This window comes from Harpia harpyja, chromosome 2, assembly GCF_026419915.1.
Source record: "Harpia harpyja isolate bHarHar1 chromosome 2, bHarHar1 primary haplotype, whole genome shotgun sequence".
In the NCBI taxonomy this organism is placed as follows: domain Eukaryota; kingdom Metazoa; phylum Chordata; class Aves; order Accipitriformes; family Accipitridae; genus Harpia; species Harpia harpyja.
In genome coordinates, this window is record NC_068941.1 from 73086342 (window position 1) to 73099670 (window position 13329).

Below are 13329 nucleotides of genomic sequence, written 5' to 3' on the forward strand. Positions count from 1 at the left end.
ACCCCCCCCCCCCCCCCCAATTTTAGGTATCTTTCCTTTGCAACGTACTCTAACCGCTACTGGATTTATGCACAGCAATGATCCTGAAAATAGGGACCGGTCTCCTACCTAGCCGCCGCCACCTTTAAGCCGGATAGCTGCTTTTAAAACGCTCCATTTGTTTCTTCCTAGCCGCCGCCGAAGGGGATTGCCGGCAGTTGTTCGGGGGGCTCGTTCTGCCACCCGGCTCTTTGTGTTTTTACATTTTTTCCGGGAGGTTTCTGTTATTAGCATTTGACTGCTCTCCATTGTGTGCGAAGTGTGGTGCGTGGAGGTGATTTCTTTGTGCAGGCTCCCCGGCCCCGGCCATCCCGCCTCCGGTCCAGCGGCAAGGCCGCCCTCCCTCTCGTCCCCCCCAAACTGCCGATGCGAGGTGCAGCCCCCCCTGGCCCCCAGCCCGCCCCTCCCCGCTCCCCGAGGGCACCGGCGGGCTGGCGAGGGCTAGCGAGGGCTGCCGAAGGCTCGGTAGCCCAGCCCAGGCACTTCGAGCGGGCAGCGCGGCGCTGAAGGGAACCGTCTGGGAGCGGGCGAAGCACCAGCTGCGAGCGGCGGGGATTGTCGTGGCCTGTGTTTATGTATTTTGTAGTAATCACATTTCTGACATTACCCAAGCGTGCTCCTCGCGGAGGGTGATTGGCTCAGGCAGCTTTTAAACCACCTATATGCTAACAAGCCTTGCTGCCAGGTTCCTGAGGGGTCCTGGCTGGGAAAAATTAAACCCAAACCTTAGACCCCTGTCAGGCGGAGAGGAAAATTGTATTTTTGAACTAGTCTACAGCGCGGACAGGAAATGACCCCTCCAGAAACTGCTGCTTTAAAAACGAGCGGTGGTGCCTGAAGCTATCCAGTCTCTCTCTCTCTCTCTCTCTGGAGCCTGTGCGCTCCCGCTCCCCCCCCCCCCCCCCCCCCCCCCGTCTCCTGCTATAGAGGGCTCCCACAGCAGTTCCCAGGCAGTGCGTGCAGCCTGGATGTGTGTGTGTGTGCGCGCTGCTACTTTGTACTGTGAAGAACACACAGCCCATGTGCTCTGTATGGATGTTGATGATACTCTGTGTAGCTTGAATCTCTGCAAGCAGGCAAGATGTCCAGCACACCACATGACCCTTTCTATTCTTCTCCTTTTGGCCCATTTTATAGGAGACACACACCATACATGGTGCAACCAGAGTACCGAATATATGAAATGAACAAGAGGCTGCAGTCGCGGACGGAGGTAAGTCCCTCAGCCTTGTTTTCCTGTGCATGGACCGTGGTAGGCTTCAGCCCGAATTCCAGCTGAAGCGTCCCACTAGACAGTACAGTGTATGCAGGCACGAACCCTAATTAATTTAGTAGTTTAATTGGGTAATCCCTCATTATGTTTCCACGCAGAGCAACTCTTTGAGGAGATACCAGCTTAGGCTGAAATCTTGAAATTACAGTACAGCACTTCAGGATTGATTATAATGCTGGTCTCAAGAAATTTCTTTGCCTTGCTGTGTTGTTTGCTCAGGATCTGTCCTGCTGGCATTTGCAGCTATAATATTGCAAGGTATCGCTTGAGCTTTTGCACAAAACTCATTTAGAAACGTTGCAGGTTTAGGGGGAGAGACAAACCTTCCTCTCGTTTTGTTTTGTAAACTCGTTAATATTAAAAATGAATGGTAACAGAAAACAGGAGCAGAGTTTTAAAAACTTATTCCTAGGCTGCACTTAAAGAACACATGTTCAGGACGACCGACGAGAGAAATCCGTGTTTACATTTAGAATGCTGTTGCTTTTAGCAAGAGAGATGATCAGTTCACGACTTTATCATATAGCTGTCAAAAGTACCCAATAATGTAAACTACATTCACTGTTGGTTATGCTTTGTATAATGTGTTAGTGGTTTATACGCTCTGGCTTCTATACCCAGATCAGCCACCACAAAGAATATGCTGAATAGGAAGGGGAAATACTTTTGTCACTTAAAGAAAAAAAAATAGTGGAGGCTGCATCTCATTATTTATGCGGTTAAATAAAGCACACTTTTTAGTCTGTTGAAGTGAAGAGTGTGTGGACTGAATCAGGCTGCATCTCTGCCCATGTGTCTGTGCTTGTGCAGCAAACATTCTTGGTGCTGCAATTTTTCATAGTAGTTTACTAGTGGTGCCCTGAAAACACTTTTGGAAAGTATTAATCTCTTATAGTGAATGGCTTTATATAGAGGCAAATATCTGCCAAATTCGTGGCAGGAAGCATGGTAAAGGAGCTCAGATTGATCTGTTTGTTGTATTGTAATTCTTTAAGAGAACATGAGGTTATCATAAAATAAAACACACATGCCTGAATTGTCAGCTAAGCCATGGAGAATCTGTGACGTTTAATGTATATGATACAGCTAACGAGATGTGACCTGCTTTCTGATTGGGTAACTGCTACGGGGTAACTGCTTTTCCAACACTGTTACCACTGCTAGTCTTAAAACATTGCTGTGGAGTAATCAGTAAATACACTTCGTGCTGGCTAAAAACTGCAAGCAGCTCGTTGCTCCCAAAATCATGGCAACTGTTTGTCAGTTTTGCCCCAAGTCGTTGGCTGTGGGGGGTCACTGCCATTTAGATAGAATGAGGGGGCTTGGAGGGTTTTATTTGCTACTGTTCATTGTCAGTGTCTTGCAACTCTGTTCCTTACATTCCTGTACATATTAATGTAATAATTTCTAGACTTTTTCAAGTGAAAAGAACAAATATGTATCATTAAGTGATTCCTTCAGAGTTTTATATACAAGCTGTTCTGAAAAGCTGTCAGTGTTAATTCAGCTGTTCTATGTAATATTTTAGTGGTACTTTTGAAAATTGACCGGTTTCTGATTGTAGCTCCTTTACAAACGTTGCACTAGAAAAGTTTTTGAGGGACTTGTGAAACAACTTCCCCCTCCTGCGTTGCTGAGGTGTGCTGGGTTAGACTTTAGCGCATTCAATTGCAGTTTTTGCTGTGCACATTCACATGGACTGTTGTGGGCAAAAAGCAGTAACCTGCTCTTTCTTGCTACTACTGCCATAGGTTTCAGCAGCATTTTACTTTGACAGACAATGCTTAGTTAATGAAGGCCTTATGCTCCAGTATTTCTTTTATTTGCTCAAGGTAAAAATACTTTTGCCTTGTGATTGTTCAGTGTTTACATTCTGGTTCTCTCTTTTTTTTAATTTCTGAGCTCTGTGCTGTAAGCATTGTTGTCTGTTGAAATGTATTTTCTAGCTAGCTTCAGCTCATCTCGTTCATCCTCCAATTAAAACACCTTCCTTAATAAAAAAAAGTTAGTTTCCTGGGACACTTACAGTGACTAGGTGTGGACAGCCTGTAAAGAATCATGCTGGCTTCTGGGGCAGGTTGGGAGTGGAAGTTTCACATTAATTTTACGCACTTCCAAGCATGTTTGGGATTGGTAGCTGAAGGCTTCTAGAGCATGTGTAACTAGCTCTGAATTTTTTGAATCCAGTCCGATGGAGCCCTGTATGGCATGGAAGGAATGTGCTTGTGCTGTGGGTGATACAGGCTTGCTGCATGAACATTTCTCTTCAGGCAGTCTTTGGAATAATGTAGGCACTGGTCTCTGAAGGAGGCTGCTTGTACTCTGTGAGCCCCAGGGGGTAGGTGAGCACAAGCAAAGCAGCTTAAGGGGAAAGGAATTACAAAGAAACTCTCCAAAAGACTGGGGGTAGCCAGCTGGCAGATTCCACTTGGACCCAACTTCTGGAGAGAGCCAGTGGCAAGTGAGGATGCATTAAAAAATGGGAACCTACAGCTCTTATCCCAAATATATCCTTGGAAAGCCTTTGGGATTTTCCCGTTTTCCTACAAAATAAAAATGTGCTTAATAATCCTTTAGAGTCAGATTCTCTGCTGTCCCTTGCAGTGATCGAAGTTCCAAGGCAGAGCAAAATGTACATAATTCAATTAAGTTGTACAGAGGATGGATGGAGAGCCTGTGAAAGGAGTACCTGTATGTCATGTCTATCTGTGTTCTCCCTTCCATCTGTAGAGCCCACCTTTGTAGTGCATTCCTATAGCTGCTCTCCAGAGCTTGCAAGTAGGAGAGAAACGATTCAAAAAAAGCAATGGGCTGCTAGAGACACCATTAGGGAATCCACCGGTAAATGCCATTTCTACTCCTGCTCTCCCAGCAGCAGGGTCTACGGTATGTTGGGGGAGGTGGAAGTGTCCTCAAAGTGGCTCTGCACTTGGGGACCCTCCCTGAGAAATCCACTGCTTCCACTCTGGTTTGTGTCAGCATTGGGTGGAAGGGAATAATAATCGGTGTGAAGGATGTGCTCAGTGTATTAAGCAGACAAAGTACAGAGTGATAAAAAAAGGTCATTTAGATGCAGGATGGCTATCTTTGTTGTCCTTGTTTTCTTTAGGAAGAAATGGTAGTCATGAAAGTAGAGAATTAGCAACTCTAGTCTGTGCTAGATGTGCAAACTTTTGCTCTCCAAACTTCTCACAACTTTATGGGCTCCTCAGGCAGAACCTACAACTGCCTTTTTAAATTCAGGGTCAGTCTTAGGCGAAGAATTCCAATCACACCCAGGCAGGGGGTGGTTTTATGATGTAAGTACTGGCAAAAGTCCACCACCTAGCTAATTCTTATGTGATCTAAAGTAAATTAGGGAGTCTGAGTTACTAACTAGTGTACAGGAACACCTTACCTTCCTTAAAAGTTGTTCAAAGAAATCTAATCTGGTAATACTTTTTTCTAAGTGGAAATTAATACATGCTTTCTTAATAATACTTTGGGAGCATCTAGTGCCATTTTGTAATGCACCAACAATCCTGATTTAAAGAAGTGAAATGAATATTTAAATGTTTAATAATCTCTGGCAGATATAAAGATAAATCTTATTTACTTCTATCATAGTTGATTAACTTTCTGGTTAACCAAAATGCAGCTGTTTCCTTGCTCTGTGTGTGGTTTTAAGTATTTCATTACTGTTCACTCAAACTTAGTTTATCTTAATATTTTTATATCTATGTTAGTTTAACATTTCAAGAAAGCAATCCTGTTGCGGCATAATCAGCAGTTTCTAAAGTTCCAGGTAGCAATACACAACATAGGTAAATTAGCTGAAATATTTTCTGTGTTTTTTGTAAAACTCAATGTTTAAAAAAAGCCTCTTTTCCTCTTTGATGTTGTAAATCCTTTTCTGTTCTAATTTTTAATCATTTGAAATTGCTCACACTTAAAAGAAAACAAAAGGTGGTTATAACTTGTATATAATTATTTTTCAGTAACATTACAGTGCACTGTGGATAGATCACTTAAAGTTGCTGACAGTCTAAAGTTTGAGGCATTGCTTTATTGCCAATAATACAAGAAATGTATCAAGCCTTTCACTTGGTTTAGTCCCCTATATTGTTAGAACTTTTGTGTATCACAACATATTAAATTCACCTGTATCTCTCTCTGTCACTAGAAGACATTATGCTTTACATCACCATTATATGCAAAACACAGCTTTCCTTCTGGCCAAGAGAGCAGTGTTTTAAGGGTGACTAGAGAACTTGATTAGTATCATATTTGTTTTAAAGACAATCAGCTTAATCAAATCATATTAAACCCCTATTAAACTGTACAGTGAATTTAACAAAAGTAGAGATTTCATGATGAAAGAAAATGTAAAGAAAATTAAAAGGAAAATAAAGGAGGATGTTATGATTATTTAAAAGCTACTAAATGAACTGGAAGCTTACACAGACATTCATATTCAACCAAATATTTAAAGCAAATCGAAGCAACCCCAAATTTCTCCAGTTTAATGGAAGTCTCTTATTTTACTTCCTCACGTTGCTATCTGATGAAATAATATTTTCTTCTTCTTCCTGATGCATTTTTAACAGATTAGTCATAAAAATCTATGTTGTGACATCACATTTGTTCACATAGCAACTTAGTATCGCAAATAGATCTCTCGTATTGTGTACATAAGTCTGAGTTTGTCCAATGAGTTTGTTTTGTTGAGGGGAAAACACATAAACTTCTGTCTCAAAGTATTTTTGAGGAAATATTCTTTCACCCACAAATATACTAATACTTAGCAATTCTAGGAACATGAGTAAAGTATTTTAAAAGATTACTTACAAACCATGCTTTACTGAAACTAAAAGGTCAGTTTTAAAAGAAAACCCTTGAACTCCTTTAGGCAGACACTGACTTCAGAATGGATTCAAGGCTCTTTTTACTGATTGTCTTTTATTTCATATAGTTTTTTCATCCCTTTAAAAAATTTCAGTTGCAGCTGTTTTCAATTAAAATTGTTACAAACTAACAATTCTTATGAGGCTGGGGGAGAAAAAAAAGACTCTACTTCCTTTCCATGCTGATCCTTAGCTTACAATCAGGGATGTCTTGCTGCTTTTTTTCCTCCTAAAGTTATAATATAGAATGTAAACTGCAAGCATAAGGAACAGGGAGCTTTTGGGGGCAGGGGCTGGTGAGGGGGGAGAGAGAGTCAGTGTGAAAGTGTAAAAATGGATCTCGTCTGCAAATTACTCTCATGCTTACTAGATCATTTTCTATAAAGAAATCTTTCCAACCCTTCCTTTTCTCTTTTTCATTCTTTACTCTTTAAACCGTAAATCCACTTTAAAAAACTTAAACTCAGTCTTTCCCTGATATAAACAAGATTTACTATGCAGATCCAGTCTCAAAAATAGAAGCCTCTGGATGGTGAGAAGGAACAAAATAGAGATCATAACAAGGGCCCAGTCCTGTTCTCTTATTTAAGCTGGAGTTTTGCCTGCAGTAGGATTGCAAGATCAGATAAAAAAAAAAAATCGTATGTTTTTGGTATATATACTTTCTTTGTTTACAGAAAAAAGGGTATGGGTAGATTGCTAAACTCATTGCAGTATTTTTAGCTGGACTCCTCACTTCAAATGGTGTTTTTTTGTATCTTTTTGCCAAAAGTTGCATATCTGCTGTAAACAGGCATTCCAACCATGCTGATACTTTGTTTGGTTGCTTCCTCCCCAAGAAGAGCTTTCTTTCCTGCACTGTACTGTGTAAACAGGGCAGCATATATCCTCAGTTTTGCTGGGTGCTCTTTTCCAAAAGTTGTTTCTGGGCTACGTAAAGCCTCAGAGGGGTGATCCTGGCAGGGACAAGGGTGCCCCAAAGTGGCTGATGATTAGTCTCCAAAAAAGGCTGTGGTAGGGCAGGGCCTGTTGGTCTTGTTGGTCTCAATTGTCTTATCTATTAGGCAAAAATAGTAGTGAAAGAAACATCTCTGGACCCCTGGCTGAAATCTTCTCCCTAGGCTTGTGTCTTTCTTTTCCCCAGTACATTCGTTCTGTGTTTGGTTACTGTTAGAATTTCAGAGAGAAAGCACTTTATGGTGCCAATACTGTTTCCTTTTCTATTACGTTGTGGTGGACAGCCATGCCCTTCTAAACTAAAGCCTGTAAGTTACTGATCTAAGCCGAACACTACACTTGGTACTCCTGAGGTAACTGGGGATCAGCTAGAACCACCTGTGGACCATAAACCTCAGTATGGGAACAGTTGATGCTTCTGGAGACAACTCTGGCATTTTCGTGCCTTATGGGGCTAGTGAAAAATCATTGACATGGAAAAATGAGACCTTTGCAGAACTAAACATGAACTAGTACTTGGTGGCTTTCTAAGCCTATCACCTCTTCAGGACTCAAGAGTGTTGGTAGTGTAGAGTCTTTGTAAAGGCCATAAATTTTACAGGAGCAGGCTGTCCTCTCCATGAGACTTAGGTTGGCACCTTGGCACCACCTTGCTGTTTATACACCATTGTCAAGATGACATACTCATGATGAAGCTCCTTGCCAGGGTGGTGTTCCTGTCTGCATCACACAGACTTGAAGCATGAGACTTGAGCGTAGCAGACTTCTTCTTTATGAATAACTCTAACTACAGCCAAAATATAAGTATCAAACTAGAACTTCTCCTTAAGGTGTTTCTGTTGTCAATATTCACATCCAGGTACTCGACCAGGGCAGAGTCACAAACTCACAACTGACCCAGTAAAGCCATAACTTTACGCAGGTTTCTAAATGTACTTAAAATCTGCTGCTTGGTTACCTGCAAACTAAATAGTTAGGTCTTTGCATCCTTCCAAGCAACTAATAAATTAGAACATTGCTGTAATATCTATCGCACGTGATCTCCAATACCTGCTGATATCCATCTCTCCTGATTCTAAGCCACAGAGTCAGCTTGCCAAACCTAGTTAGCTGAGCAGAAATACTCAAGTCTGTCTGCACCATTCGTGTGTGTGTTTAAAAAGGGAAGGGGGAAATCTAACCTCTGGGTATAGTTTTGCCATCAGATTACTCACATACAGCAGATTCAGTATCTGTCCAGATCCTGTCCATTTTACACAACTGCTAGCTGCAGACTAGAGCATCCTTCATGATCCAGAAGAATTGCACAGGCTAGTTGAATGACCTGATCTGTTGCATTCAGAGGGCAAATGAAACATTATGTGTGTATGAAAGTGATCATATTTGGAAATCCCTGATTAAGGCAGACACGAGAATAAACCTAATCATAGATCATTCTTCAAAAACTAAATACCTGGAAAAAAACAGCTGTCCCTGTTTGAGTATTATTACCTGCAGTCTTACATCATGTGTGCAGCAGACTATTTTTACTTTTCTTTTGGACTTTCAAACATTTGTTTTTTCTAACTACATTTTTTATTAGGTTATTTTCTAAAGTAGTAAATTGAGAAAATTATGACTTCCAGTACATTGCACATTTAAAGTATTTCATGTACCTTATTGCGATTCTTGTTCCAGTTGTGCAGTTTTGCTTCAGCCATTAGCAGAAGATTGTATCAGAGAAAGGACTGCCATCTGTCCTAGAGCAGGTTACAAAGAGACTTCTGAAATATTAATGACCACATTATACAAAAAGAAGTATCCTAAATCTTTAAATACAGTAGTCACATGGAGAGAGGAAAATGCTCCAAAACCAAGAAACTAAATACAATGAAACCTTTTTGTTTTATTCTTGTTTGAGCTGAAGCACCCTCAGCATACTTGATCCCTCAGGAAGGCAGTCGGCAGCACCAGCGTTCCTAACCATCTCCTCTTCTAGGGACTAGAGATCTTCCAGGGTGTGGTTGGCAAGGCAGGCATGAAACCTGCTTTGCTGCTAGGTTTGCAAACAGGATAGTATTTTACAGTTGGAAAAAGGGAATATGAAATGCCTTGCACCTAGAATGCTATGTTTTCTTAATGCAGTTTACAAAAGTCTCACGCATGGGTTATGCAGCAGTGGAGGAAGGCCTACAACTGTCTGTTTTACTCTGTCCCCCATATTCAGATAGTAACTTGCCTTTTCAGGTCAATGTCGCCATCTTCCATAAGATGTATCCACTTCCATTCTTGTATCCACTTTAGGTACTAAAATGTTTCCATGTTACTCCATTTCACACCACAATAATGTTATTGTGATTAGAAAGGAAAAGAACTGCTGTAAAATAGTTCCTTTAGAGCAAATGAAAATTCTTCTGAGGTTGCTCAGCATCTTGCAGAAGGGACCCTCCTTCCTTTTGGTACCTGGCCAGCATTTCTCCACCTTTCTTCTTTGCCATACCAAGATGTTAAAGATGTTGACAGGATATAGATTCTATATGTGCGTTTGCAACCATACCACTTGCTGTAGCGGATGAAGGCAATACAATAGCTCTACCACTTCTACCTAGACTTAATCACTGGAGGATCAGTTAACCCTTAGGGTAATTAGGTACTAATGTCGTTGATGTGATTTGAAGTATCATTTTAAGCAATTAGAAGTTCAGATATAATGTGATGCAATTATGCATTATATAGCGCATCTATCCATTTTACAGAGCAAAAATTACCATATGTGTTGTGGGAAGCTTGGCATTTTGCACTGACTGGAGTTCTGCTTGTATTTACGAACAGCATGCCTGTAAACTATGGTAATGACTCTTTGAAGACCACACCTATGCACATTGCTGATTATGTTAAAAAGCATAGGCCCATTTTAATGAATATGTTGGCATGAATAATGGGACATGAAAAGCCAACACACTGGGTAAAGGTTCATTACCTGAGTGCAACAAATACTACATGCAAAATTGCCATGACTATTCACTTGAGTTTAACAGTGAATTTGCTTTGGCTATGCTTGTGCTCTTTATGCGTTTCTGTGAATGTTTGCTCAATGCAGTTTTTTTCTTACAAATTATTGCAGAATGCAGATTTCAATTTGTTAAGCATTCTGGAAAGAAGTTGCTTATTTAATATGGGCTAAGCTGAGAGGCAGTGTTTCCTGTTTTGAGTTTCCAAAACCTCCCAGATAGAACCATGATACTTAGAAATTAAATACACCAGAGAAGAACCTCTGATTGCTTTGCAGTGAGGACTGACTGGTGTATGAATGTAAAACAAATTAATGGCAATGACTGGTGGCAATGGGAAAATTACAGGTCAGTAAATATGATGTGTGTGCATATTTTTTTCATGGGACTGGATGCTGCTTACCATGCAGTTACTTTAGGAAAATGTAATAAGAAAAAATTGGTGAAAAAATTCAAAGCTTCCTGGCATTTTAAGCTCTAGATCCATCTGTGCTCATCCAGTCAAGGATGAGAAACAGTAACACACAATATATGACCAACCACAGCGTATAGTCTTAGCAGAATATTACATGCTTACAGCACACTGCTTGTTATGAAAGACGAGCAAAAATGTGTCTTAAATTTGAATAATTAATACATTCAAATAAATTATTATTAATTCCTAGCAACTCTGGGTAGAATGAAGTGGAATTCATAAAGTTTATTATTTAATGTGAATGATTAACTCAGCTCTTTTCAGTACCTCTTAACACTCTGTCAGGGTTAATAATGCAAAGTAAAAAGATCGGTCAAGATGCCAGCGCACCAAGTACATCTCTTCTCTGGCGGTGCTGTAAGATTATTTAACACCCACATCAAGAGCATCCTGAAGCAACCAAGTTACACCTTGACTGATTGTTTCATCCAAAGGGCTGCACTTCTAAATACGCAGTGTAGCACAGACTTCCTCGTACAGAGCAGTGTTAGCACTGGTATGTAACCTGAAGCCACAACCTGCGTGTCTAGACTGACAAGAATCCTACCAGTTGAGCCACTGTGACACCTTGTGGCTTATGAAGCAACACAAGCATCTTTTAGAAAACAGGTAAAAACCAGAGGTTAACGGGTATTGATAAATGCCCTCTCATACAACTATCAACAAAATCTCTTTGCTGGGTTACTTTACTATGTTTTCGAGATACAGTTAAATTAAGTGGTAGTGGGCTCTTTTCGGGGTCCTTGTATTATGTATTTTACTGCGAAGTGCCGTAAGATGGGGCATCATTTCACTAAGTCTGACCTGCTGCTATTACCTCCAGTGCTCTGGTGTTTGCTTATCATTCAGATTACATAAAGAAACACTGTTTTGGCTGCAGTACAGAGTAAATATTTTATTTGTTTGCAACCATTAATTTGGTTAGCCAAAAGAATGCTTGAAGGGAGTAAAGTACTTTTTGGTGCTGAGTACGTTCAAACGGTAGCAGAATTAAAAGTAACTAAGATATAGTAAGCATTTGGCAATGGGCATGCAACTCTGTAAAACCCTGAATTTGGGGTTAAATAGATCAGTGTTTCAGCTGTGGATAATTCATGAACTACAATGAAGCTGTATTTTGCTGAGAAATTCTCAATAAACTTAAAATGGGGCCAATAATGCATGGAGCCGAGAAGGAACTCTGCATCTGTAAAGGCTCAGGACCTCAAAGTACCTGACATCAGTCTCTTGATTGTCACTTGTTACGTCTTCAAACGAGCACGTCCATGTTTCCTTCCATGGTGATCCTGAGCATTTGAGAGGATTTTCCTGTAAACTCATGCATTATGTCCTGTAACACTTTCCTTGGCTCCGATGCTTTCAAAAACTTGGCAACAACTGGGCTGAAATAGTTGCCTTCTGTTGCCAAACACTGACTTACTGCTGAATACACTCCCTTACGATGCAAGGGGTCGGCATCCCTCTATTGTCCCTTATCTTCAGGTATGTCCACAGTGCTGTCACTTAAACATAATACGTAGACATACATGCCCAAACTTGCATTTAACTTGCTGGTGTGGGAAGCAGTAGCAGCACAGGGCTCAGGGCATGCAATCTACCTTGTTTAAGGTAGGTATTTTGATCCTTTGCTGAGCTTTATGCTCTTAAAGTTAGGTGGCTACTGATGCTTATACACAGCCCTGTCTTCATGATGTGTAATGTTATATTTATTATAAGATTCTTGGGGCTGGGACCACCTTCTCTGTTCTTGAACAGTGCTAGCACAGTGGAGTTCTGGTCTGTATCTGCAGCCTATTTTTAATACTGTGCTGAAGTAGCTAACTAAAGGCTAAAAGGAGGTAGTAGTATTTAAAATACTTTCAAAACCAAATCTAAATATACCACATTCATTTTGATTTCACAAATCAAAATGTTTTAATTGATATTACATATATTTATGCACTACAAAGAATTATCTGACTAGAAAATACCATAATACTCTAGGTTCTTGGAAGATGACTGTTTAATGTTATTAACACATTTTGTTACTTCTCAAATAATTCAGCACACCGGTGCAAACTTACTGGCTTTGCCAAGCAAGTACAAATATATTTTAGGGCAGCATTCTGCTGGTTGATTTGTACATCTGATATTGTTATTAAATCCATTACTTTTTTTAGTGTAATTCTTCAGTAGTTTCATGTCACTCAAAGCAGCTCATTCCAAGTCCATTTTCTTGTAACAGTGGAAAGACCGTCTTATCTTAAATTCCACGGGAGAAGCATATTCTTCTCAATGGGAACTGGTGCTGTGGAATATGTACTTTATTTCATGAGGATTTGGGGAGGGAATATTGTAAAGTCTTGTATTAAATAAGTTCTTGTAATAAATAAGTATAGAGATGAACCAGAGAGGTTGTTCTAGGGAAGAAAGGCAACACTTATTTTTTCTTTTATTGTTTGCACTCTACTGATTTAATTAGCCAGTGAGAAGAGACCCACTTTGAATATTAAAAAGACAAAATCAACTCCCCCTTCCCCCGTCCCCACATCTGTTGCCTTTTGGAGACTACTTACAGTACCAGAACCACCCAGAGTCTAATGGATTTTGCTTTTTAACAGACGTTACCTCTATTTGCTTGCAAATAAATGAGGTAGTTATGAATATTTTATTCTGGTTCTGAGGGAAAGGTGCTGTTTAAATTGTCATTTTGAAAGAAACTGGGCTACCTTA

At 40.3% G+C, this 13329-nt stretch overlaps 1 protein-coding gene across 10 annotated transcripts in view; it reads left to right on the forward strand.

Moving 5' to 3' along the window:
- Nucleotides 1–955: 955 nt before the first annotated feature.
- The window catches only part of LDB2 (LIM domain binding 2), a 220704-nt gene continuing 208330 nt past the window's right edge, over nt 956–13329 (forward strand). For 6 of the 10 annotated variants that reach the window (XM_052780406.1, XM_052780409.1, XM_052780407.1 and 3 more), the window contains exon 1: nt 956–1252. In XM_052780406.1, coding sequence (XP_052636366.1) covers nt 1121–1252 — 132 coding nt within the window. In that variant the 5' untranslated portion in view covers nt 956–1120. The remainder of the gene's footprint in view (nt 1253–13329) is intronic. The other 4 variants (XM_052780404.1, XM_052780405.1, XM_052780402.1 and 1 more) reach the window with 2 other exon arrangements.